Consider the following 24,504-nt stretch of genomic DNA (forward strand, 5'->3'; position numbering starts at 1 on the left):
TTTGAAAAATCTATTTGGAACAAAGAAAACTATAGTTAGGCAACAAGTCCTGTATTGTTGAAAATTAGCAACTGTTATCACAACAACAACAATAAAATGTACTTTGACTCCAATGTAATTATGTACTTAATTTTTCTCTTTTTTAATTTTCAAGAACCATTTTTTATTAAACCCATATAAGAAAATTTACTTATCGGTGTTATTTATATTTAATTTACAAGAAGACTGAAGCAACAGTTATGTCACTATTATATATTGCTTAAATTTTTTCACTGATTTTATGTTAGAGTTATTTGGAAAGTTTATAGTCCTTAAATTTCGATTAATGTCCTCACATTTTGTTGCATGTGTGCTCAGTTCTCCCAAAAATTATTTGAACTTGACCACTCTGAATATAAAGCTGGCATTCAAGTCAATCAAAAAATTACTTATGTCTTTGGTGAAATGTCTATTTACGTCTTCCGCCCATTTTTTAATTGGATTGTTTGTTTTTTTTGATATTGAGCTGCACGAGCTGTTTGTATATTTAGGAGATTGATCCTTTATCTATTGTTTCACTGGCAAATATTTTCTCCCATTCTGAGGGTTGTCTTTTCATCTTATTTATGGTTTCCTTTGCTGTGCAAAAGCTTTTAAGTTTAATTAGGTCCCAGAAGACATACAGATGGCCAAGAGGCACACAAAAAGATGCTCAACATCACTAATTATTAGAGAAATGCAAGTCAAAACTACAGTGAGGTGATACCTCACACCGGTCAGAATGGCCATTATCAAAAAATCTAGAAACAATAAATGCTGGAAAGGGTGTGGTGAAAAGGGAACCCTCCTGCACTGTTGGTGGGAATGTAAGTTGATACAACTATGGAGAACAGTGTGGAGGTTCCTTAAAAAACTAAAACTAGAACTACCATATGACCCAGCAATCCCACTACTGGGCATATACCCTGAGAAAAGCATAATTCAAAAAAGAGACATGTACCACAGTGTTCACTGCAGCACTATTTACAATAACCAGGACATAGAACTAACCTAGATGGATAAAGAAGATGTGGCACCTATATACAATGGAATATTACTCAGTCATAAAAAGAAACGAAACTGAGTTATTTGTAGTGAGGTGGATGGACCTAGAGTCTGTCATACAGAGTGAAGTAAGTCAGAAAAAGAAAAACAAATACGTATGCTAACGCATATATATGGAATAGATTCCATATATGCAATCTAAAAAAAAAAAAAATGGTACTGATGAACCTAGTGGCAGGGCAGGAATAAAGATGTAGACATAGAGAATGGACTTGAGGATATTGGGTGGGAAGGGAAAGCTGGGGCGAACTGAGAGTAGCATTGACATACATACATTACCAAATGTAAAACAGTTAGCTAGCGGGAAGAAGCAGCACAGCACAGGGAGATCAGCTCGGTGCTTTGCGATGACCTAGAGGGGTGGGATAGGGAGGATGGGAGGGAGGCTCAAGAGGGATATGGGGATATATGTATGCATATGGCTGATTCACTTTGTTGTACAGCAGAAACTAACACAGTATTGTGAAGCAAGTATACTCCAATAAAGATCTATTTAAAAATTACTTAGGATTTAAGTGAAATTCATTAAGACTAAGTACTTAATGAAAATTAGCAAGGTCTTTTATCTCTCTTTAGAAACAAATATCCATTTTTACCTTTACTTGATATATCTGAAGTAACATATATAGATTTGCCTTTGAATATTACATTTCTTCCATCTGGTCCACTACTATTTTGGAAAGCTTGGTCCTTTCTGAGTGAGAAACATAAGATTTGAAATGATTAAGGTCCATTTATAACATTACTATTTGCTTAAATTTTATATCATTATCTGTCATTATTGAGTAGAATGCATCACCCCTGAAGGAGGCATATGAGTCTAACGATAAAAATATAAGGATGAGGCATATATTTAGGTCATGGATAACTCAGCAGGTAATGAAGAACGGAGTAGGCATTTAAAATCCCCTACATCTGAAAATCTTGTAAGCCAAAAGATGATTCTTAAACTACAGAAAATGTTATGTGTTTATCTAATTGCTGGATATTGTTTCTTGTTTTCTTTCATAAAGATGCATGGTACTGCTATTGGGGAAATTAAATTTACTTAGACCGCATGAAATCGTAAAATAAAACAGTACTAATTATTACTAATACTAATACTATGAGAAGAAGAAGGAGAAGAAGGAGAGGAAGAGGGGAAAATTCAATTGTAATAATTTCCATTTTTAAGTATTTTATGTCCCAAGCTCTCTGCTATGTGGTATATGTGAATTAACTTATTAAATCATCTCACCAGACTTGTGGGTAAGTACTACACTATATAAGATTCTTTTGCCTGAAAAAAACAGAAAATCCCAATTCAGTAAGAAAAATTTATTACCTCATATAGCAAAGACTCTAAAGGTCAGGCACCCCCAGGGTTGTTTAATTCAGTGGCTGAATGATGTCATCAAGAACCCAGCTTTTTGCGTTATTTTCTGACCTGCCCTCCTCAGCACCTTTGTTCTCAGCCTTCCTCCCTTCATGAGAGTAAAATGGTTATGACTCTGTGTGTAAACATGAGAACGTGTAGTAGAAAATGTGGGTAACTCTTCTTGTGTGAGTTTTCTTTTTTAAAGGGGAAACTTTCCCCAGACTCTTTCCAGCAGACTTCTCCAAATGTAAATGAAGATGAATACAAATTTAACCATGATTAAAATATATTTTTTATCTTTAGGGTAGGATCAAAGTTTCATAATCATCCCTAGATCTATCACTGGCAAAGAGAAAAAGATTTTAATGATCAGCTTAGAGTACGCAGGATTTAACAGTGAGTCCTATGGGAGAGAATTAAAAACATGAACAAAATAACCAAGTAGGGAGATTGAAAGTGAGGTAGGCAACCACTTATGTCTGCTACAGATATTATCTTTACTTTCTATATAATCAAACAAGGGATAAAAGAAATGGTGAGATTAACATTATTGGGACAGGAAGTTGCAGAATATGAATTCAATGACACGTTGAAGGGTTGGAGAGATTTAGTAGCTTGTTCCAATAAGACAATGCACAGTAATGTGTTAGAGGAGGAAAAAATCAAAGAAAGACATTTCTCTGGACTTAAGAAGGTGATGTCTGTGCCAGAATTCATATCAGTAAGTTATTTTCTGGACCAGACATTTATTTCAGAGATCTAACTAATATTTTTACTGTCTTTTTTTTTTTTTTTCTATTTGAGGTAAGAGATTCTAGAGCATATTTGAATGTTGATGTGATGATCCAATACACAGGAAGAGATTAATGAAACAGAGAAAATCAAGTAACGGCAGGAGAAATTTCTTTCATAAGTCACTAGTAGAGGATAACAAGAATAATTACTGAGAGATTTAAAAGAAAGAAAGCCCTTCCAATGTTTGAGAAGAATGAGAAAACATGGATATACTCAGTAAAGTCTGGAAAATTATTCATAGAAGACAATGCAGCCAGGGTTTTAGTTCACATCCTCATTATTATCCTCAATTTTTAATTTTTCATCTTTATTCACCTCTTTATTCTTCACATGTTTCTCCTCATATACTAACTATTAATGTTCAAGTTCCTGATAAAAATTAAAATACTATTCTGGGGAAAATGTTACTAGAAATCTTTATACACTTACACAAACCTTAGAACTCAAGCACATCATAATGAAAACATGAACTAAGACAAATATATAGTGCTTGAATGGCATCAAATTTTATTGTGTTAAACTGTGTAAAACTTTCCTATAAAAAAATGTAAAGGTTTATATTAAGAAGTCAGAGTGCCATTGTACTTTAATCAGGCGCTCATCTAAATGGAAATGAGCAAGACTAATTTTGTAGAATTTAGATGCTGAGCTGAACCAAACTTATTATAAAAGAACTGGTGAACCTATCACAGCAAAGGTAAGTAACTATCTTATAAAGTAAATTCATCTATAATGCAATAAAAAGATGTATTAAATCCAAGGATGAGAGATTTGTTGCTGCCCTTGAACATACATTCAAATAGCTTTAAAAAAATCTGCCTGAAGGCCCCCCCAGGTGTGTGGTTAGACCAGGAGTATAGGGGGGAACTGAAGCCTTAAAGCCCACTTAAAGCCAACAAAAGATCAGAAAGAAAAATTAAGGAAACAATCCTATTTACCATCACATCAAAAGAAATCAAATACCTAAGAACAAACTTACCTAAGGAGACAAAAGAACTGTACTCTGAACACCATAAGATGCTGATTAAAGAAATTAAACATGACACAAACAGTTGGAATGATATACCATGTTCTTGGACTGGAAGAATCAATATTGTTAAAATGATCATATAACCCAAGACAATCCACAGATTCGACGCAATCCCTATCAAATGACCAATGGCATTTTTCACAGAACTAGAACAAAAAAATTTTTAATTTGTATGAAAACACAAAGACCCCTATTAGCCACACCAACTTTAAGAAAGAAAAACCGAGCTGGAGGTAACAGACTTCCTGACTTCAGACCATACTACAAAGTTACAGTCATGAAAACAACATAGTACTGGCACAAAACAGAAATATAGATCAATGGAACAGGAAAGAGAGCCCCGAAGTAGACCCAACCACCTATGGTCAATTAATCTATGACAACAAAGGCAAGAATATGCAGTAGAGAAAAGACAGCCTCTTCAATACGTGGTGCTGGGAAAACTGGACAGCTACATGTAAAAGAATGAAATTGAACATTCTTTAACATCATACGCAAAAATAATCTTAAAATGAGTTAAAGACCTAAATGTAAGAATGGATACTATAAAACTCCTAGAGGAAAACATAGGCAGAAGACACTTTGACATAAATTGTAGCAAAATCTTTTTGGAACCACCTCCTAGAGCAATGAAAATGGAAACAAAAATTAACAAATGGGACTTAGTTAAACTGAAAATCTTTTGCACAGCAAAGGAAACCATAAACAAAACGAAAAGAGCCTACAGAATGGGAAAAAATATTTGCAAACGATGGAACCCATGAGGGATTAAACTCTAAAATATACAAACAGCTCACACAGCTCAATATAAAAAGAAAAACTCAATGAAAAAAATTGCAGAAGATCTAAATAGACATTTCTCCCAAGAAGACATAGAGATGGCCAACAGGCACATGAAAGGATGCTCAAATCGCTAATTATTAGAGAAAGGTAAATCAAAACTACAATGAGGAACCACCTCGCACCAGTGAGAATGGCCATAATCAAAAGGTCTACAAACAATACATGCTGGAGAGGGTGTGGAGAAAAGGGAACCCTCTTACACGGTTGGTGGGAATGTAAAATGGTACAGCCACTATGCAGAACAGTATGGAGGTTCCTTAAACAACTAAAAATAGAACTACCATATGATCCAGCAATCCCACTTCTGGGCACATATCTGGAGAAAACCATAATTCAAAAAGATGCATGCACCCCAGTGTTCACTGCAGCACTATTTACAATAGCCAGGACATGGAAGCAGCCTGAATATCTATCGACAGATGAATGGACAAAGAAGATGTCGTATATATATATATATATATATATATATATACATATAAATATATAAAACGGAACACTACTCAGACATGAAAAAGATGAAATAATGCCATTTTCAGCAACATGGATGGAACTAGAGTTAATCATACTAAGTAAAGTTAAGTCAGACAGAGAAAGACAAATACCATATGATATCACTAGAGTGTGGAACTTAAAAAAAGAAAAAATGATACACATGAACTTATTTACCAAACAGAAACCAACTCACAGATAAAGAAAACAAACTTATGGTTACCAAAGGGGAAAACAAACTTATGGTTACCAAAGGGGAAATGTGGGGGGGAGGAATAAATTATGAAGTTGGGAGTAACATATACATACTACTATATATAAAATAGATAAACAACAAGGACCTATGTATAGTACAAAGAACGATACTCAATATTTTGTAATAAACTGTATTACCAAAAAAATGTTACTCTGCTACACTTGTAACTCACACAACACTGTAAATTAACTATACTCCAATAAAAAAAAACTGCCTGAAATTAAAAATAGTAATAATACTTTAAAAAAATCTGTAGCCATGATTCTTTATGAAATGTAAAAAGTGACCAATATTTTTGTATCATTGTTAATTACATATATATTTTTTGCTCTATTTCTTTGATGTGATTTGGAAACTTCAGACAAGGATATTCATCCCCTCAATGCTTAGTCTAATGTATAAATAGACCTACTATAATCAATCTTTCAGGTAACATAAACATACAGGTCTACTCGTGTATAATTAATTTTCAAAAATAACACTTTCTAAATACAGACATAGAGGAAATATTTACAGGGAATTTTCATTATAAAGAAAAACTCAAATTACAATTTTAAACAGACCACTGAGCAAATCATTTTGAAATACTTGATCAGGTATTTAGAGGTTACTATAACAATAATCAGATCTTCCTCAAATACAGTAGTATATATGTCTCTATATATCTATACATATATATATATATTATATTAAAAAACTTTAAAGTAATTTTTCCCACCCCAATGGATAGTGTATATCTCCAACCCAGTTAAATCTTACCCTCTTTCAACAAAAATTAAACAAAAAAATGTTTGTGGTTTCTAACACCTTGTCTTCAACACAAAACAACAACCAAAAAAACAGAAACAAAACAAAAAATAAAAGCAATGTACCTACTAGTTATGTCAGGGTCATTAAAACCCCAGGGAGTCCAAAACCCCAAGGGGCACGTCTGGATGGAAGCTGCCTCCCTTTGCCGGAAGCTCCAAATTACAAAAATATCAGTTGCAAAGATTTTCCTTGACTGCTGGAAGATTTGAGCATTGTAAATTAGACCACAGAGTTCCAATAAACCTTAACTGGAAAAAAACATGTCTAGCACACTCTAGTGAATCTTGGTCTCTATTTTGATGATTCATCTAGTGAGTCATATTCCTGGAAAGATTCTCTAGGGTCCCACAAAGGCTCATGCTTATTGTCCAAGGCTAGAACTCTTATGCACAGTCACATCCAGTCTCTGTTTTGAGGGCCTGCCACTGTGCCTGGGTGGCTGGTGCTGCAAAGACTCAAAACATAACCACAGAGGAATAATCTAGACAAACCAACAGGTCCTGGAGATATTTCTGGATCTCAAATAAAGATGCCCTCTTGCTTCCTCGTGACTTCCCCTCTGAGGTCTTTGGAGCCTTTAATGTGAGCGGACTTCATTCTGGACAATCTATAAAGAGGTTCTAATCATGTTTTTCGTCCAAAGAGAAGATACCAGGTTCATAATCTGTGATAACATCATCCCCTCCTCTCAAGGAGTATCTGCAACAGGATGCAACACTATCTGTTCTAGCTATTGCCACCACTGTTGTAACTTTTTCTGGGGCAAAAAGATCCCTAATCCCTTTCAGTCAGCATCACTGAGAAGGGGCCAGGCCATGGAAAAGTCTGAAAAAGAATGGTAATCCAAAAGATAGTTTGCATTTTCTCCTAGACACAAAAATACTAGTGACTTCTCTACCAATTGATACAGGAATACTTCTTCCTGTCTTCTAAGTATTCCACTATACTTGAATAAATCAAGCTCCCTGACTCTTAATTAGGGGCCCAGGGAATAACACCCTGTACTTCCCATTCTATAATAATGGTTTTGACATTTTTATTTCTATCTCTTTTCCATAGTCTACAAGCTTTAAGAGGAAGCACACAATGTACCTTATATTTACCATAATAATTTCATTGTATAGCACAGTGCCTGACCTGATATAGTATACACAAAAAATACTTCTTAGTTAAATGAATGTATCAAAATGTTCCCATCAGTAAGTTAAGCCAACTAGCTAAAAGTTTAGGGTTTTGTCATTCCATACTTCTTCTTTTCCAAAGTGCATGAAGTAGAAATTAGCCCTTTCTAAATATTATTGCATGTCTTTACATAACAGAAAAATAAATAATAAAAAGCGTAGATTGAATTTTTCTTCACGAAACAACAGTTCTCAGTATATGAAACAACAGGATGGAATGTACAACTTGCTTTGGGGACCTCACCTGACTCTCCCTCAGAGCATCTTGAAAAATGCACTGTGAATTCTATCTTATCAGGTTAACTGACTACTCATTTTAGCTCTAAGTAAATGGCCAAACATAGCTGACATTTAACAGAGAACACAGAAGTAAAGATTGCAATCTTTTAAGTAAGTTTCAGACTTATCAAACATAGCATTTTTCTTGCATATTGCTGTCAGGAAAACTATGGTTAACACTTTTTTTAAAAAAATCATTGTTGCCGTCAAAAACTGAAAAACTTTGTAAGTTAATTGGGAAGTAAATTAAGAATCAGCAGGTGAAAAATATAAAATCAAAATATTCATTTCACACAAAACCTCTGTGTCATGATTAATAACACTATTTTATAATAATCATGATTTCTCACAGTTTGATCTTTATAGGTTACCATAAGAATGCAGTTGATTAGTGTTTGCATGTATCTTTCTTGGTTATTACCTCTTAATCTCCTTTCTACACAAACAAAGGCATAAAGATATTAAGAAGAAGGAGAAGGAGAAAGAAGAGAACAGAGAGAAGAGGAAGGAGAAAATGAAGACAGAAAAAATATTACATAAAGGAATAGTTACTTTTCTGTATCAATTTAGTTAGGCCATGGCAACCAGATATTTGGTCAAATATTATTCTAGGTGTTTCTGTGAGGGTATTTTTTAGATGAGATTAACATTTAAATCGGTAAACTTTGAGTAAAACAGATTACCCTCTATAATATGGGTGGGCCATAGCTAATTAGCCTCTTAAGGGAATTCTGCCAGCAGACAGCCTTCAGAATCAAACTGTAGCTCTCTCCTTAATTTACTGTCACCTAAGGAAAAGGCCATACGTCTCTTTGCGGAAGAACTGAAGAAATCCTTGTCCTATGTACTGACTGCATTGTTGCAAAAAACCCTTTGTTCTAGCTATCTGGCTCTTCACCAATAAATGAGCTATGGATCTTCAAATAGACACAGTTCCAGAAACTGAGGAGAGAATTATGACTTTTTACCGGAGTGACTACTGTTCTCTTTCTGCTCCGCCATGCGTGCCATTTTCTTGCTGTAGACGTTAACAGCACCCAAGCTGGCTGCCTGTCTCTTTTGCCCTTTGGAACACTATGCTCACTATCTTTACCACCACCTTTAGGTCACATGAACCTTAGCTGCTTTTCTGACATTGGAGGTCACTCCTGTTATTTTGAGATCCATAGATGAACAATTCCAAGTTTGTTACTGCCTCCCTTGTCATCAACTCAGCCTTACGGAAGAGCGCTACCACTTAACCTGTTGTGTTGCCGATGCCGCTCATCAATGCAGTTTGGATGGCCCTGGCGAGTGGTATGTATTCTGGCTCCTCCTGAAAACCTCTCCTCTGGTAGGTTTTCTGGACTCACGTAATTTATTCTATCCAGCTTTCTCTCCTCCTGTAGCCTCTTTATTCTGTCATGGCAACTCAGCTATGTCTGTTGCTCAACATGGGACATTTCTTTCTTCATTCTTCTAGAGTGTGGAGATATCTCTATTTTCTGGGGCCCTTGCCTGAGTGTTAAATCCTCATGTCCTGAGAATTCTTGCTTATGCAGTCTTATATTCTGGCCTACTCAGCAAGTACCCCCAAAGTGCAATCCCTGGGTCATTCCTTCAACTCCTGCTAATATAAGCTAATTCTTATATCTCCTCTATAAGTGTATATGCTCTTTCTTATCAACACATTCCAGTTGGATTAGGTTGCAATTTAATGTTAATTCCCAGCCTGTGACCCACGGGAGAAGAAATGAATCTCTTGAGGAAAGGTGGTCACCTGTTGCCCTTGTGAGAGAGGCTACTACAGTGTTCTCTGTCAGGCATAAACTGTTAGCTTTCACTAGGAAGGACTGGTGAGTCACCTCTGTGAACTCTGAGGATTCCAGGGCTCCAGCACAGACAACTTCTTCAGGATCATCTCTCTAGAGAATCTATCCAGATATCCCCATCCCCCAATTCAGCTTGACAGGTGTTATTTTCAGCTCTTCTGAAATGTTTTCTGAAGTCCTTTAATAACACTAAAATAAAGCAGATTTTGCTGAGTGCTTTGAAGATGAAAAAGGGTTACAGAAACTAGTCCACTTAACAGTCATTTGTCATGACATTATCCAGTGGCACAAGTCTCCACCAGACCCTGGAGAAAATATTTTTTCTTCAAGCATAAGATTTTTGGAGTTTACAGAAACTAAATACAAAAATCATGCTGCAAAATGAAATCTTGAAATCCTCCTACTGCTGTTTGGGAATCAGAGATAGAGTGAATATCAATAAGTCTTAAGACTTATTGTAAGCCAACTGGAAGATCTGAGCAACAAAATTGTGCAGTTTTTTCCCCCTTCCTTTAAATACAAGTATATGATTAAGAAGGGTTCCTTTCTCCGAATCTTCTCAGCCTCAAAATTTGACTTTGAGAGAAGAAGAAGAATATTGTGATGAGTAGTTAAAATGGTTGCTTTGAAATCCATTTGCTTTGAATGGTTGCTTTGAAATGGGAGGCAGCTAAATTTACGTTCTATTCTTTGAGCTGTAGCTGGCTTTTTTGAAGTCAGTCCCATGCTTGTCTGGTTCAGGGGTCAGTCAGATATTTGGGTAAAATTGATACACAGAGTTTGGGGCTTCTCCTCCCTAACTCTGTACTTTCTGCCATTTTCACCTTCAGATTCCAGAAGCTATGACTGCCCTGAACTGTGTCTCCTAGTTCTCCACAAGAATGAGGCTGATTTCTACTGAAGCTTTAGCCTCCCTGTCAGATGTAACTCTGGAGTAGTCTCAGGCTAAAAGCAAAACAAACGAGAAACTCACCTTTTACCCTGTGGTCTTCTCTGTTTCTAGGTGTTAACTCCCCTCTAGTATCTGCTTTTTATATATTTATTTTTCCAGAAAATATATCCACCTTTTCTTTATTCAACTTAAATCACTGAACTACATCAAGCCAAAAAGCCCTAATATTTTACACGTTATATGCCAGAAAACATACCTCACTAGAATATTGTATAGTAGTGATTTGTTATATTTAGGCCTAGTTAGATAAAGAAACAGTATCGAGCAGAACTTTTTTAACGAAAAAAGGGAGGAAGAAGCTGCAATTTCCTATTCCTACATTAATAATTTTCATTAGAGTCGGTGTTCTTTGTGGGAAGACAAGAGAAAACTAAATATAAAACTAGAATTTATGCATTGGCCAAAATAAACAGACCTAGAGGAAAATGTTGTCTAATTAAAAGATCATTGAAAATTATTTGCAGGCTATGATATCTACAATTACTAATCATTCTTAGGTATAGTGTTCTATAGAGATTTTTTTTTTAACATAGAGATTTTCTGAGACTTGACCAGTTTCTCAAGTGTCCCTCCAGGATAAAAAATAGTAATAAAAATAAAATTAAACATTTAATCTGTTTTAAAATTTAAAAATCATTTAAAGTGAATAAGGAGCCATAGAGTATTATTTATTAAGACTGTGAGATAGCAACATTTTAGATTTAAGTACACAGAACATAATAATCCTTTGAGAAAACAAACAAAAATTTAATAGAAATGTACCATACATATGTTCAAATTAGGAAGTTTTAATTGACATGTGGTGTGGGTTTTTTTCTTCATGCCTATTATTAGATTTAATATATTTTACAGTTCAAAAGATTGAATCTCTTTGTATTATTATGGTTTGACAGTAAACCTGGATTTTCAAGCACATGGGTGACAGTAATGCAACTGGAAAGTTTCAGAGATAATAATACAGACCCATGTAGAGGGTGTAATTGTCCCAGGGGGGTAAGAGACATAGGTGTACTTGCTTATTCATAGACTGGTGACAGTTTACTATGATGCTAATCCTTACTTGTTTGAATGAATTAAATATATTTAAAATGAATGGTCATGAAGGCTGAAACATTTGACGCTAACATCCTAGCAACATTTCTTAGTTTCCTGTTGGTACCGAAGTACAAAATGCTAGGAAATATCAGTGACGTTTATTGAAGCGATTTCCTTTTTCTGTACTTGTGGGTTGATACTTCCAATCAAGTGTTGCTGATTAGATTCTGAAAGCATGTAATTGATTTTCAAACTCTTTACATCCTGGTTGCTATGTTTAAACAGCCGCATGAGAAACATTTCCTGAGTCTAGGTAGATTGCTTTTTGTTTTACATGAGCAATAGCTTAAAAGGTGAGTTGACATTTAAAGAAATAAATATTCAAGCACGAGGTACATTTGAAAGTCATTAAGATTAATAAAGGTTTACAATAACATATTATCCTTAAGTGTTGACACAAATACTATGCTGTATTTATCTGACACTAATCTGTCTAACATATGAAGAATGGAAGCAATGATTTGATTTTGACCCAAATAATGATGTCATCATAACCTTTGCAAGAATGAATTAAAGCATATTCTAACCTTTTCATTATTTCACATTTTCACTACCAGAAAATCATTACTCAAAAGGGAAAGGAATGCTTTTGCAACGGGGTCTTGCTTAGGGTTATATTTCAATTCCTCATAATGAAACATAAAGGACAGGAAAAAGAAGGTGAGGACATTCTATCAAATCACTACTCGCAGTTTTTCATAGGTAATACTCAGTATAGTTTAAGACTTAACCAAGAGAACAACCCATTATGTCTCAGCAGCAAATCTGTCAATATGCTGATGGAGCAGAGGCATAATATATGTTATTTGAATATTGCAACAGGTAACTTTTATTTGTAAAATGCAAGGAAGATTTTACTTTAAGGGAAAAACTTCACAACCTAAGGATTTAATTAAAAAATATCAAGTGAACAAAAATTCTGAAAGCCTGTGAACATTAAACTAGATGAAAATTACAAACTTTTAATATGAAAAATTAAGTAGATCATCCCTTGATTTGTTGAGCATAATAAAGCTTATTGAAACTAATCAAATGACATTTTTTCTTAGGAAGGTCTTTCTGATATATAGCATTGGAAACTTACTTCATTGTTCATGATCATTAAGGCTTAATTTAATTTAATTCTATTTATTTTAATATTCAAACCTTTATTAGCTTCTGACACCGGTCAACCCCACTCCTGGGAGCAGTTCCCTCCTATACTTGTAAGATCATTTAATATGTACTTCGTAAGGAAGTCTGCATTTAGACTCAGGTTTGTTTGCTTGATTAATTTGGTGAACTTAAAGACATTGCTGAGTCAAAATTCAAACAACACATGGATTCTAAATTGCTCCAAGGTAAATTCTCAATTCTATACAATTTGCTGATTTTTAAAGGGGGGAAAAAAAAGATTTTCTAACTTTTCTCCAATTGTTTCCAAGGACAATTGACAATTTAATGCTATCATTTACATGTAGGCCAAAACATGATTTGTTCCTGTCTCCTTTTCATTTAATTCAACTTAAAAAAAAAAAATGTATTGATGGCCCACAATGAGCCAGGTTTTATTTCACTTTCCAAAGATACTTTAGTGAATCAAACAACGATGCCTGCCTTTGTGGAGCTTATATTCTAGAAGCGATGGGGCAGCAGATAATGATAAACATGGACACATAAATGATATTTTACATTAAAAGGCCATGAGCCTTATGGAATGAAAGAACAAGGAAAGGGTTTTCAATTGTAGGCGGGGCCTGGGGGTGGATTCTACTTTTACTTAGGCTGGTATGGGTAGACCTCCTTTTGGTGATAGTTGAGCCAAAAATTTGAAGAAGTGAGGGACTTCACCCATGAAGCTATTTGGGGAAAATTGACCCATTCAGAGTCAGAGCAAAATCCTAAATGTGGAACTTGTCTGGTATGTTTGGAGAAAGCTATGAAGCTAGTGTCACCGGAGAAGCAGAAGGTGAACCGGAGCTCCCGCTGCATCTCAGTGATGTGAGATGTCTGAGAACTAAGGGAGGGGTAATCATGTGGGGCTTTTAAGTCACTTTGAAGAGTTTGGTTTATATTCAGAGTGAAATGGGAGCTAATTTAGAAAGACTGAACTTCTGTTTGTTAATGACAATTCTGGCTACCATATAGAGAAGTTGTGGGAGAGGAACTGGGGTCAAATCAGGTCACCTAATGATGAGGCGCTTCCTGTAATTCAGACAGGGAGTGACAGAAAATATAGCCAATCCAAATAAGTACATCTATTTCAGGAAACACCCTGAAGCATCTTTGAATAGGACACTATCTAGTTTACACACCAGTCACATCCGATATTCAAAGGATTTTATCAAGTTATCACTTTAAGTTAAGTTTGGGAACACACATTCACTCCTCTTCTGTGGAGAATGGCTTTTGGCAAGATAGTTTTAGTGCCATAACCACATTTCAGTGTGAATTCTTTGGTGTGCAGATTATATAAAATGCTTTGACGTATACTATATCAGTACACAGTAAAATCAAAGAGGAGAACTAAGCAGGGCTTAATTCATAGGCCTAGTGTTGCAAACTTCTTTCCCTTTGTCCCTCTGAAATCTGCTTCTCAGAGTTAGACACAATAGGTTGAGCAACAAGCAAGGATTAGGTATGGTTCACATATGATTCCAGAGTTGGTTTATAATCTTGAATGAGAATTGAAGAGTCAAAACCCCTTTACTACAATTCCTTTTCATGTGACTCTTGGGCATGCCATGTTTAAGAGGTACTGTGTCCCACATCCCTTTAGAAATACTAAGTATTTATCTAACTGCCATTCTCCTAGCTCTTTCTAGTCATGGTTCCAAACTGAGCCATGATTTTGAACCATCATTCAACATTTTAACGAGTATGTACTTATGTATCTAGTAGGTTTGGCCAGCCTGGCATTTTCATATGGATTCCCACATATACAGTTTAGGAAGATTACACACATTAAAATGGTTCTTTCTTCCAAAAGTCCCTGTTATATTTACTATAGAGAAAAAAAATTGGATGATCATTTTAACCCTTGCTAATGTTTTTTACAAGATTACAAAAAGTTTTATCTAATAAATAACATAAAATATGTTTTATAAAATATAGATAAATTTTACAAAATATATACAGAGGTTGTATTAATAATTAATAATTAGTAAATAATTAATAACCAATACAAAACCAATCAGGGGGTTGCTGCTCAGATACACACTTATGAGGATAAAAACAGAACCAAAACAAACATCACTGGAATACAGACCCCCCTCAGCTCCACCACTAACTAATCATAGGGATTGTCCTTAAGGACCTCCTGCCTCCCTCTTGCTGTCAGAATCCATTGTTAGCGACACCCTTTCTCTCTCATCCCTCCACACGTGTACAAAACTCCCAGTACAACTGTATTTAGCTGTGTTCTTTCTCATATCAGGTAAAAAGTAATATGCAAATAAACATGTAATCAAAGAGGTGAGTTATTTGTCAAATCTTGTGAGTTGCAAGGTCTTCTTAGTATGAAAGCTAAGGAGAAATTCAATGTTTATATTAGAAAACAAATGAATTTAATTATGAAATGTAATCAGCACTCATATTCTGTGTGCCTGCTCCTTGAAAAAAGTTTTGCTAAGTCATGCCTTCAATTTCAAGACCTTACAGTTCATTGGAATGAGGAACTATGAATAGATATGTGCACATCACTAACTCCAGTATAAGACACTGGGAGAGAAGAGCTGGAAGGTAGCACTATAATGCCCTAGGTTGCACTAGACATTAGATCTTTACCCATAGGATACCCATTTCATTTTCCTAAATGGCTCTCTATAAACCTAGTGAAATGAATGATTTGCCAGATATTGTAAAGAGGGTAGAACTACAGGATTTTATAGTGTAGGTTCAAACTCTTTGCCTGACTCTCATAGTTTATAAGCTAGTCTCTTGCAGCCTTAACACAATGATGTTAAAAGCAAAGCAGCTACAAATTCCCTACCGTCCTGTGCCCCCGTATCTCCAACCAGGAGTCGCTGAGAGGACAGAGCAAAGCGTCACCCTGCTGAATAGCAATTACTGCTTCTGTAATACCTATAATAACTGGCCCTAGTTTATAAAATTGAAACAAATTGCTTACAAGTAATTATTTTCAAGCAACATAAATAGTTTAAAGCTATTGCATCTGAAAAGTTTATTACCCTGAGTGCAACTCAGCATAATTTTCTTTTATAAAATATTTTATATTAAAAACCAGGCTGTTCACTAATGTCAGACAAAGGATTGTTCCCTTTGTGACAAGTTCACTTTTAATTTGCTTTTATTAATTATTTACTGATCCTATTCATAAAGAAAAACTGGAAATATATTACATAGCCTTTTATTTTTGGACATTGAGATATATTTAGAACTAAAGAGGAAATGAAGGAAGTAAATGTTCTTGTAATTCTTCACTCTCTGGCCGCTTCTATTCCAGAGACAGGAACAGCCCCCAAGACCACACTGTGAATTAGTCTGAGAATATCAACTGGGCTCAGAAACTTCCTCTCCCCCGCCCTCCAGCAAAACACATTTTATAACCAATCTTAACGAGCTGCAGTCTAGTGACTGTCAGTGGTCATACCAACAAAGCTGACAAATTAATTTACCTTAAAGCATAGTTAAGTGGTAATAGCAGTGCTGTTTTCTCAGAGAATGTTTGCATGTCAGTAGGGACTCCAGGTTACCCCAAAGGAATTGACAATTAATAGTGAAGCTATACAAATGGCACTGATCAGAAATACGTATACAAATGGGACAGTATTAAGGTATATATATTTTTTCTACATATATTTGCTCCTACAATTTCAATTAGATAATGGTTTTCTGTTTTCTTTCTCAATGGACATTTGTTGTAGGAAAGCAGAAAAAAGCAGCTTAAAGCCAAAGACTTTTCCAGTATTTTATAAAATCTGAAATTGAATAAAGAGGTAGGTGTTCCACATTAGAAATAAAGAGGATGATAACTTTGGGAAAGACAAGCCAACAATTGGCTGGTTTTCCCCAAGGATGAAAGCAGGTTGGAAGAACCTGAGGATTGTGAGAGTCATGAGCTGACCTCCACCTGTTTGTGGGGAGGAGGCTGGGGGTGAGCTCGGGCTTATGGAAAAGGATGGAACTGAGCAATGTGGACGCTGGATCCCCACCCAGGAGCATCTGTATTGACCTAGTTCCTGAGCACGGCCCAGAAGCAACAGAGCTAATGGGAATGTGTCCTATAATACCTTGGGGCCATGTAAACATGTAAAGCACTGCGTTGTGCTGGAGTGGAAGTGTGCGCCCCAGTAACTGAGTTTAAATTGTACTTCTCCCATTCCCAGTAACTCTATTTGTGCATCCACACTCCAATCTCTCAGCTTCTGTCTTTCTAGGTGTCTCCTTGAGCACTATACATCACAGCAGATGCAAAGCAGGGTGTGATACATCTTTCTGGAGCATCAAGTTTTTTGTGTTTTTTTTTAAAAGTATTTATTTATCTATTTATGGCTGTGTTGGGTCTTAGTTTCTGTGCTAGGGCTTTCTCTAGTTGTGGCAAGCGGGGGCCACTCTTCATCGCGGTGCGCGGGCCTCTCACTGTCGCGGCCTCTCTTGTTGCGGAGCACAGGCTCCAGATGCACAGGCTCAGTAATTGTGGCTCACGGGCCCAGCTGCTCCGCGGCACATGGGATCTTCCCAGACCAGGGCTCGAACCCGTGTCCCCTGCATTGGCGGGCAGATTCTCAACCACTGCGCCACCAGGGAAGCCCGAGCATCAAGTTTATTAACTAGAATTGGAAGAACCAAGGAGTCCTTGGAACAAGAACTATCCCCCTCCCCCACCAACACGGAAGACAGAAGAGTGGGGGAGGGGAGACGTGACCCAGGAATGACAGTCCAGTCTCTGAAGTTTCACCCAGGTGGGGGTTGAGGGGCAGACCTGCAGCCACGGTGGCCTCGCTTTCGGTCGCCCGGGCTGCTCCGGACCATCCTCTGAGCTGGCCAGGGTCTTGGATACGATGCTTCTGAAGGCCGCGCAGAGAACACCCTCATCTTCCACTGGACCGGGCCCCAGGGAGTGCGGCGGCCTGACCTTCCTGCCTCGGTCATGCATGGGGTTCACATGGGCTCATTTTATTATGACGCCTCTTGCTGGGCAGCTTGCAACAAAGATGTTTCAAAACAAAGTTCCAGATTCTCCTAGCCACCCCTTGCTTTTTCTGGCTGTGGCCAGAGGGAGTGGATGAGGACACACTCTCAGGCTGCCCAGTGTGGGAGGACCCTCCAGTGTTGGACACACCCGGGGGGCAGCTGGTTCCCTCTGGGGCTCCAATCCTGCTGCTGGTGGAGGGGGATGTCCCAGTGCCACACTGGGGGGCTGGGCTGGGGGTGGCAGTCCTCGCCTCCAGGCTGGGTGGGGGACAGGCAGACTCACCGGTCTTCTGCTCCGCCTGCTGGTCTTCCTGCAGCTGCACGTTTTCTCCCTGGTAGAGCCACCTGCTTTTCAGGGGGGACACCACAGGGCTTTGAGAAGGCTCAAGTTCACTGCCGCTGAGGTCCCCGCGACAGAAGGGCCTCACAGTTACGATGGAGGCCCCTACCTGGGGTTTCTTGGCACTCACACTGCCTGTTCCAGCATCCTGGATCTGGTCGCAAGTCAAGCCCGGAGTCGTCACCGTTGTCACCTTCAGGTCCTCTTCACAGGGTGGCTGGAGTGGCTCCTTCTGGCCCATGTTTAACCAAGCATGACTCATGAGGTCAGGTAAGGTGCCTCTGTCACTGGGGTTGAGGGCAATCATTTTTTGTAATAGATCCCTTATCTCCAAAGACAGATAAGGTGGGATGTGGTATTTCCCTTTTAGGACTTGCTTCCGCAGCTCCTGGTAGTCTTTTCCCCAAAAGGGCTGGCACCCAGTTACCATGGTGTAGAGCACTACTCCCAGGCTCCACACGTCCACCGCAGGGCCGCTGTAGCTCTGCCCCAGGAAGATTTCCGGGGCAAAGTAAGGGGGTGTGCCGCAGATTGTGTCCATTTGTCCAGAGTCATCACACTTGTTGCTGAGGCCAAAGTCTGTAAGTTTGATATTCATCTTGGAATCAAAGAGGATGTTCTCTGGCTTCAGGTCCCGATGCACGATGCCCCTCTGGTGGCAGTGATGCAGGGCGGAGAGCAGCTGCTGGAATGGGCCTCGGGCCTCCACCTCTGTCATACGGCCATGGATCTTCAAATAGTGGTACATGTCCCCCCCACTGAGGTACTCCATCACCAGAATAAATGCCTCCTCTGTGTTAATCGCCCCCAGCAGTTTTACAATATTGGGGTGATTCAGGAGCTTCATACCGCACACTTCCCGGAAAAGTGCCTGGACACTTGCGACGCTCTGACGCCTTTTCTTAATCAGCTTGAGAGCCACCTGTGTCCCGGTCAGAATGTGCCACGCCAACTTCACTTTACCGAAGGTGCCTTCACCAATGGTGCGGAGGATCTCAAAGCCATCAATATGAGCCTCCTTGTCAGCAGAGTTGGCTGTGAGGCCCTGCATCATGGTGACCTGCTAACTACACTGACTGACAGCACTACCTAGAACGCTAACTACGCTAACTAACAATGCTAACTGTACTAACAGTGCTAAGTGTGCTGTCTCTACTAACAGCGCTAACTACGCTAACTGTACCAACAGCGCTAACTAGCACTAACTACACTAACTATGCTAATCAAGTATTAACTACACCAGCTATGCTAACTATACCAACAGTACTGACTATGCTAACTGTACTAATCTAGCAATACTAACTAAAATTAAGATACAAATGAGAAAAAGAAGAAAGGAAGAAAAGAAAGCAGAAGAAATGGAAAAGAAACACCAAAAAATTGAGAAGAAAAAATTTAAAACTAAAAGAAATGATAAAGAGAGAAAAATGAGAAAAAGGCAAAGAAGAAAGAAAAATGAGAAAGATAAAAAAGAGTAGAGAAAAGAGAAAAATAAATCAACAAAATGGCAGAAACAAGGAAAAAACAAGCTAACTGTAGGTCCAAGGCCGTCAGGTCACCAAAAGCAGCTTCCTGGGCTCTAAGGACCAAAAACCTGGGCCCAGCTGCCCCTTTTACAGGGCTCTGTGAAGTACATCACAGTGGTGCACTCTGAGGTCAGAGGAAGAAATGGACGCATCACAGCTGGGGGTAAACCACAGGGGTTTTCTCACTTCTTGAGTTCAAGGCCCCTTTACACTTAGGAAAAAGGATCCCAAAGAAATGTTTCTTTACGTGTGTTATTAGATATTGGTATTCACTTTGTTATAAATTAAAATCTGTAGGATACTTCAGTGGCCTTTTTATTTCTCGTTTGAAAATCTGTAATAATTTTAAAGACCTCATAATGTCTACACTTGAAATATTCAATTCCTTTTCCTTAAATTCTGGTCTCAAAATAATGTTACAACTTAACTGACTTCACGATACTATACAAAATGTTCTGCTGCATAAGACACGATAAGGTACATTATGAAAGTTCTATGAAGCTGAGAGAAGATTTGCCAGGAAGGTCATGAGCAGATTTCTCATCAGGAGCCTCGGAGGCCAGATGGCATGGCTCAATGTACTTCAAGTGTTGAAGGAAAGAAACCATCAACCAAGAATCCTATATCTAGCAAAACTTTCCTTCGAAAATGAGGGAGAAATCAAGACATTCCCAGTTAATCAAGAGTTCTTAACCACCAGACCCGCCTGCCACAGGGAGTTCTTCAGGTTGGAGTCAAGGACCCTGCACAGTAGCTCAAAGCCTTATGAAGAAATAAAGACCTCTGGCAAAAGTAGATAGACGGGCGATGAGAAAAGCTAATACTGTTGTAACTTTGGTTTGTAGCTCCACTTTTTGTTTTCTATTTGATTTAAGAGACTAATATATAATAAAACACACCACACACATACAAATCAAAAAAAAAAATCTATACCTAAAGCTATTACTAGAATTAAAAAATTTCACACATCTTATTAATATATACACTTGATGAAAAAAGCGTTGAAAATTAGCATCAATATTGATATAACTATTTAGGAATTTAGATTACATGTTCCCCTATGTAATTCAATTAATATTTGGGAGAAAATTAGGAGATAAAAATTCTTTGAAATCTTAACATTTCATTATAAAAAATAACCTTAATAATTACATAAATGAAGTAGAACTTTGGTGTGTAGATTTCTATCTACATATACATGGAAAATTATGAAATATATACAAACATGTACACACAGAATGGCCTTTACATATTCTATGAAAAATTCGTTCCCACCAACTAATGTATCACGGAAAAAAATTTCCAGAGGAGATATAGATAGATAGATAGATAGATAGATAGACAGACAGATATGGATATATGTATCTATGTTTGCCTCTATAGACCCTTACTAGTAGTTGACATTATGGATGGTTCTACTAATTGACTCTTCTCAAATTTCTCCATGTAAGTTTGAGATAAACATGTAGGACAGCTTTCTTACCATGTGGGTAGTAAATGGGAGTAACAAGGACTATTGAAGGAGAACACAGCACATTGCTGCATTAGTCTACTGAATATACTAAAAGGAGAAATTGAACCATCCCCATGTCAATCCTTGGGGATTAAGCAGAAGAACAAGGTGTTTACGTTACTCAAGTTTCAAACAAGCGAACAAACACCTCAGCACTTCCAGGTAACTACATTTCCACAAAAACTCCTATGAACATGCCAATAAGTCCAGAGCATCAAGAACTATGGCTAAAGAGGCCTTATGAGGCACTCAAAGACCTCACTTAGCCTAGAGTAAGTGGTTATACAGACTAATCCTTCTGTAACCCAAGTGAGGGGTGGAGAAGAAGCACTTCCTCATAGCATAGGGCAGTGGTGATGGACAGAGAATATGCAAGGAATGAACTCTTAATACTGGCATCTTGTAGGCACACAGAGTATATAGATCATAGGAACAATGAGAAAAGAAACCTTTAGTTCCTTTAATTGGCTGAATTCATTAGAGGCTAGTATGGTTTAGACAAAAAAAAAAAAAAAAAAAAAGAGGCTCTTTCTAGCACAAGAGTTGGAAGATTGGTGGCCTATTTCAGTAGTTCTTATATAATCCAAACTCAGGTGAACAAGTGTTAGAGACAATATACTTTTATTATTATCAATCTTTGTAGGAGAGGCATAAACCCAGTCTGATTATATTTGAAAAAAAACTACTGTGATAATACTTCCCTTCCATGTGTTGGAGTATAATCTGCCATAATATATTTGGAGAAAATCTGGAATTTATCATATTCACAGTGAAAAAAAGAACAATCTGCCAGGGATTGGGGAGGGGAGGAGGGAAGGATGAACAGCTAGAGCAGACAGGATTTTTAGGGCAGTAAAACTATTCCACATGATGTGGTGGTAATGGTGGGTACATAACATCATGCCTTTGACAAAACCCACAGAACTGTAGATCACAAAGAATGTGAGCCCTTAAAATAACTGACTTTATTTTATAACAATGTATCAATGTAGGTTCAATTTTAACGTGCTTACCACACCAAGGCAAGATGTTAATAATGAGGGCAAGGGAAGGAGTGGGAGGGGGAGTATATGGGAACTCTGAACATGCTGCTCAATTTTTCTGCAAGCTCAAAACTATTCTAAAAATAAATTCCAATAATTCAATAATTGTAAAGGGAATAAGAAAGGCATATTAAGTTAATACTAAAATAAAAACTTTGGAGTAGGCATATTAATTTCAACAAGGCTGATTTAAGAATCAGCTTGGGACACCTGGAAACAAAGGGCAGGGTTAGCCCCTACAGCCAGTGCTGCTTTACAAGATTTGGACTAAACACATAACTGAGTCTTTTGCTCCATGTGGGAGTGAAGAAAAGTGTAGGAGGGGCCTTGTCTCCAGCCTTACAGTGAGCTCCCTGAGGGGTTGTTCTCTATCTTGTTTCACACTGAGACTGTTTATTGGTGACATTCTTTCTGGGTCAAAACCATTCCAGTGGGGGTAAGCTGAGACGAAGTGAGAGAGTGTCATTGACATATAGACACTACCAAATGTAAAATACATAGCTGGTGGGAAGCAGCCACATAGCACAGGGAGATCAGCTCGGTGCTTTGTGACCACCTAGAGGGGTGGGATAGGAAGGGTGGGAGGGAGATGCAAGAGGGAGGAGATATGGAGATATATGTATACATATAGCTGATTCACTTTGTTATACAGCAGAAACTAAAACAACATTGTAGAGCAATTATACTCCAATAAAGATGTTAAAAAAACTTTTTTTTAATTAAAAATACCAAGGAAAAGGTGGAACATTACATATTAATAAAAGTATCAATTCTCCAAAAAGACATAAAAATCCTAAAGTTGTGGAATCTGACATCAAGCTTTCAATATATGTGAAGCAAAAACTGATAGATCAAGTAGGTACAAAATCAGTAAGGATAGACTTGACCTGGACAGTAACAGCAATCAAACTAATATAATTGGCATTTATAGAATACTCCACTCAACAAAAATAAAATATACATTTTTCTCAAGCTCATGTGGATCACAGAGAAGAGTCTCAAGAGGAATTTTAAAAAGCAATTATATAGAAATAAAAATTTAAAAAAAATTGTAGATACAGAGAAAGCAGTGCTGAGAGGAAAATTAAGTGCATATATTCAGAAAGAAGAAAGATCTATAATCAGTAATCTGAGCTCCACCTCAGGAAACTAGAGAATGAAGAACAATTTAATATTAGTGTAAGCAGAAAGTAAAAAGAAATAATACATACGTGAGCATAAGTTATTGAAACTGAAAACTTTAGTAGAGAAAATCAATGAAACCAAAAACTTCTTTGAAAAGACCAGCAAAACTGATAAACCTCTAGCCAGGTTAACAGAAAAAGAAAAGAAAAGAAAAAATAATTACCAATATCAGAAATTAAAGAGACGTCATCCTGACCTGTTTCATGAATGTTAAAAAGGCAGTAAAGAACAACAAGCAGAACTCTATAATTTAGATGAAACAGAATGATTTCTTCACAGACACAAATGCTTAAAACTTACACAAGGAGAGACAGGTCATCTGATCAGGCCCATATCTATTAAAAAAAAATTGTATCAATAATCAAAAACCTTCCAAAAAAGAAACCTTCAGTTCAGATAGTCACTGGTGAATTTTACCAAATCAAAAGAAATGGTGCCAATTACCACATTCCCTTCCAGAAAACAGAAGCTGAGGAAACTCATTCTATAAGGTCAGCATTACAATAACACCAAAACCAGACACAAGCATTACGTGAAATAAAAATATTTATATATCATGTTAAGAAGTTGAAAACTTTCTCACTAAAATCCAGAAAAAACGAAAGATATTCTCTTTTACTCTTCCTACTCTCCGTTTTACTGAGATTTTTAGCTAGTACATTAAAACAAGAAAGAAAAAAAAAGAGAAAGTATTTGGCTTGGAAAGGATTAAATAAAGCTGTCTATACTTGCAGAAGACATGATTGTCTCTGCAGAAAAATACAATTTTGGAAAATTATGG

General features: G+C 37.2%; 1 protein-coding gene and 1 long non-coding RNA gene across 11 annotated transcripts in view; both read right to left on the reverse strand.

Annotated features, from left to right (window-relative positions):
- Positions 1 to 24,504, reverse strand: part of LOC309622016 — a 120,396-nt gene that overhangs the window by 34,634 nt on the left and 61,258 nt on the right. Inside the window, exons 6-7 of one of the 10 annotated variants that reach the window (XR_014240422.1) lie at positions 24,024 to 24,058; positions 1,680 to 1,777 (exon numbers count right to left, since the gene is read on the reverse strand). The exons of 7 other annotated variants lie outside the window; for them this stretch is intronic. This is a non-coding gene — a long non-coding RNA (uncharacterized lncRNA). The remainder of the gene's footprint in view (positions 1 to 1,679; positions 1,778 to 24,023; positions 24,059 to 24,504) is intronic. 2 more of the 10 variants (XR_014240424.1, XR_014240425.1) reach the window with 2 other exon arrangements.
- Positions 16,252 to 19,174, reverse strand: LOC309622018 (serine/threonine-protein kinase MARK2-like; the record flags this gene model as incomplete). Its single annotated transcript, XM_082409235.1, has 1 exon — positions 16,252 to 19,174. One exon carries the CDS (start codon positions 19,172 to 19,174, stop codon positions 18,071 to 18,073), a length of 1,104 nt encoding a protein of 367 aa, XP_082265361.1. The 3' UTR covers positions 16,252 to 18,070.

Source organism: Balaenoptera borealis (genome assembly GCF_965194805.1).
Source record: "Balaenoptera borealis genome assembly, contig: HAP1_SCAFFOLD_1398, whole genome shotgun sequence".
Classification (NCBI taxonomy): Eukaryota; Metazoa; Chordata; class Mammalia; order Artiodactyla; family Balaenopteridae; genus Balaenoptera; species Balaenoptera borealis.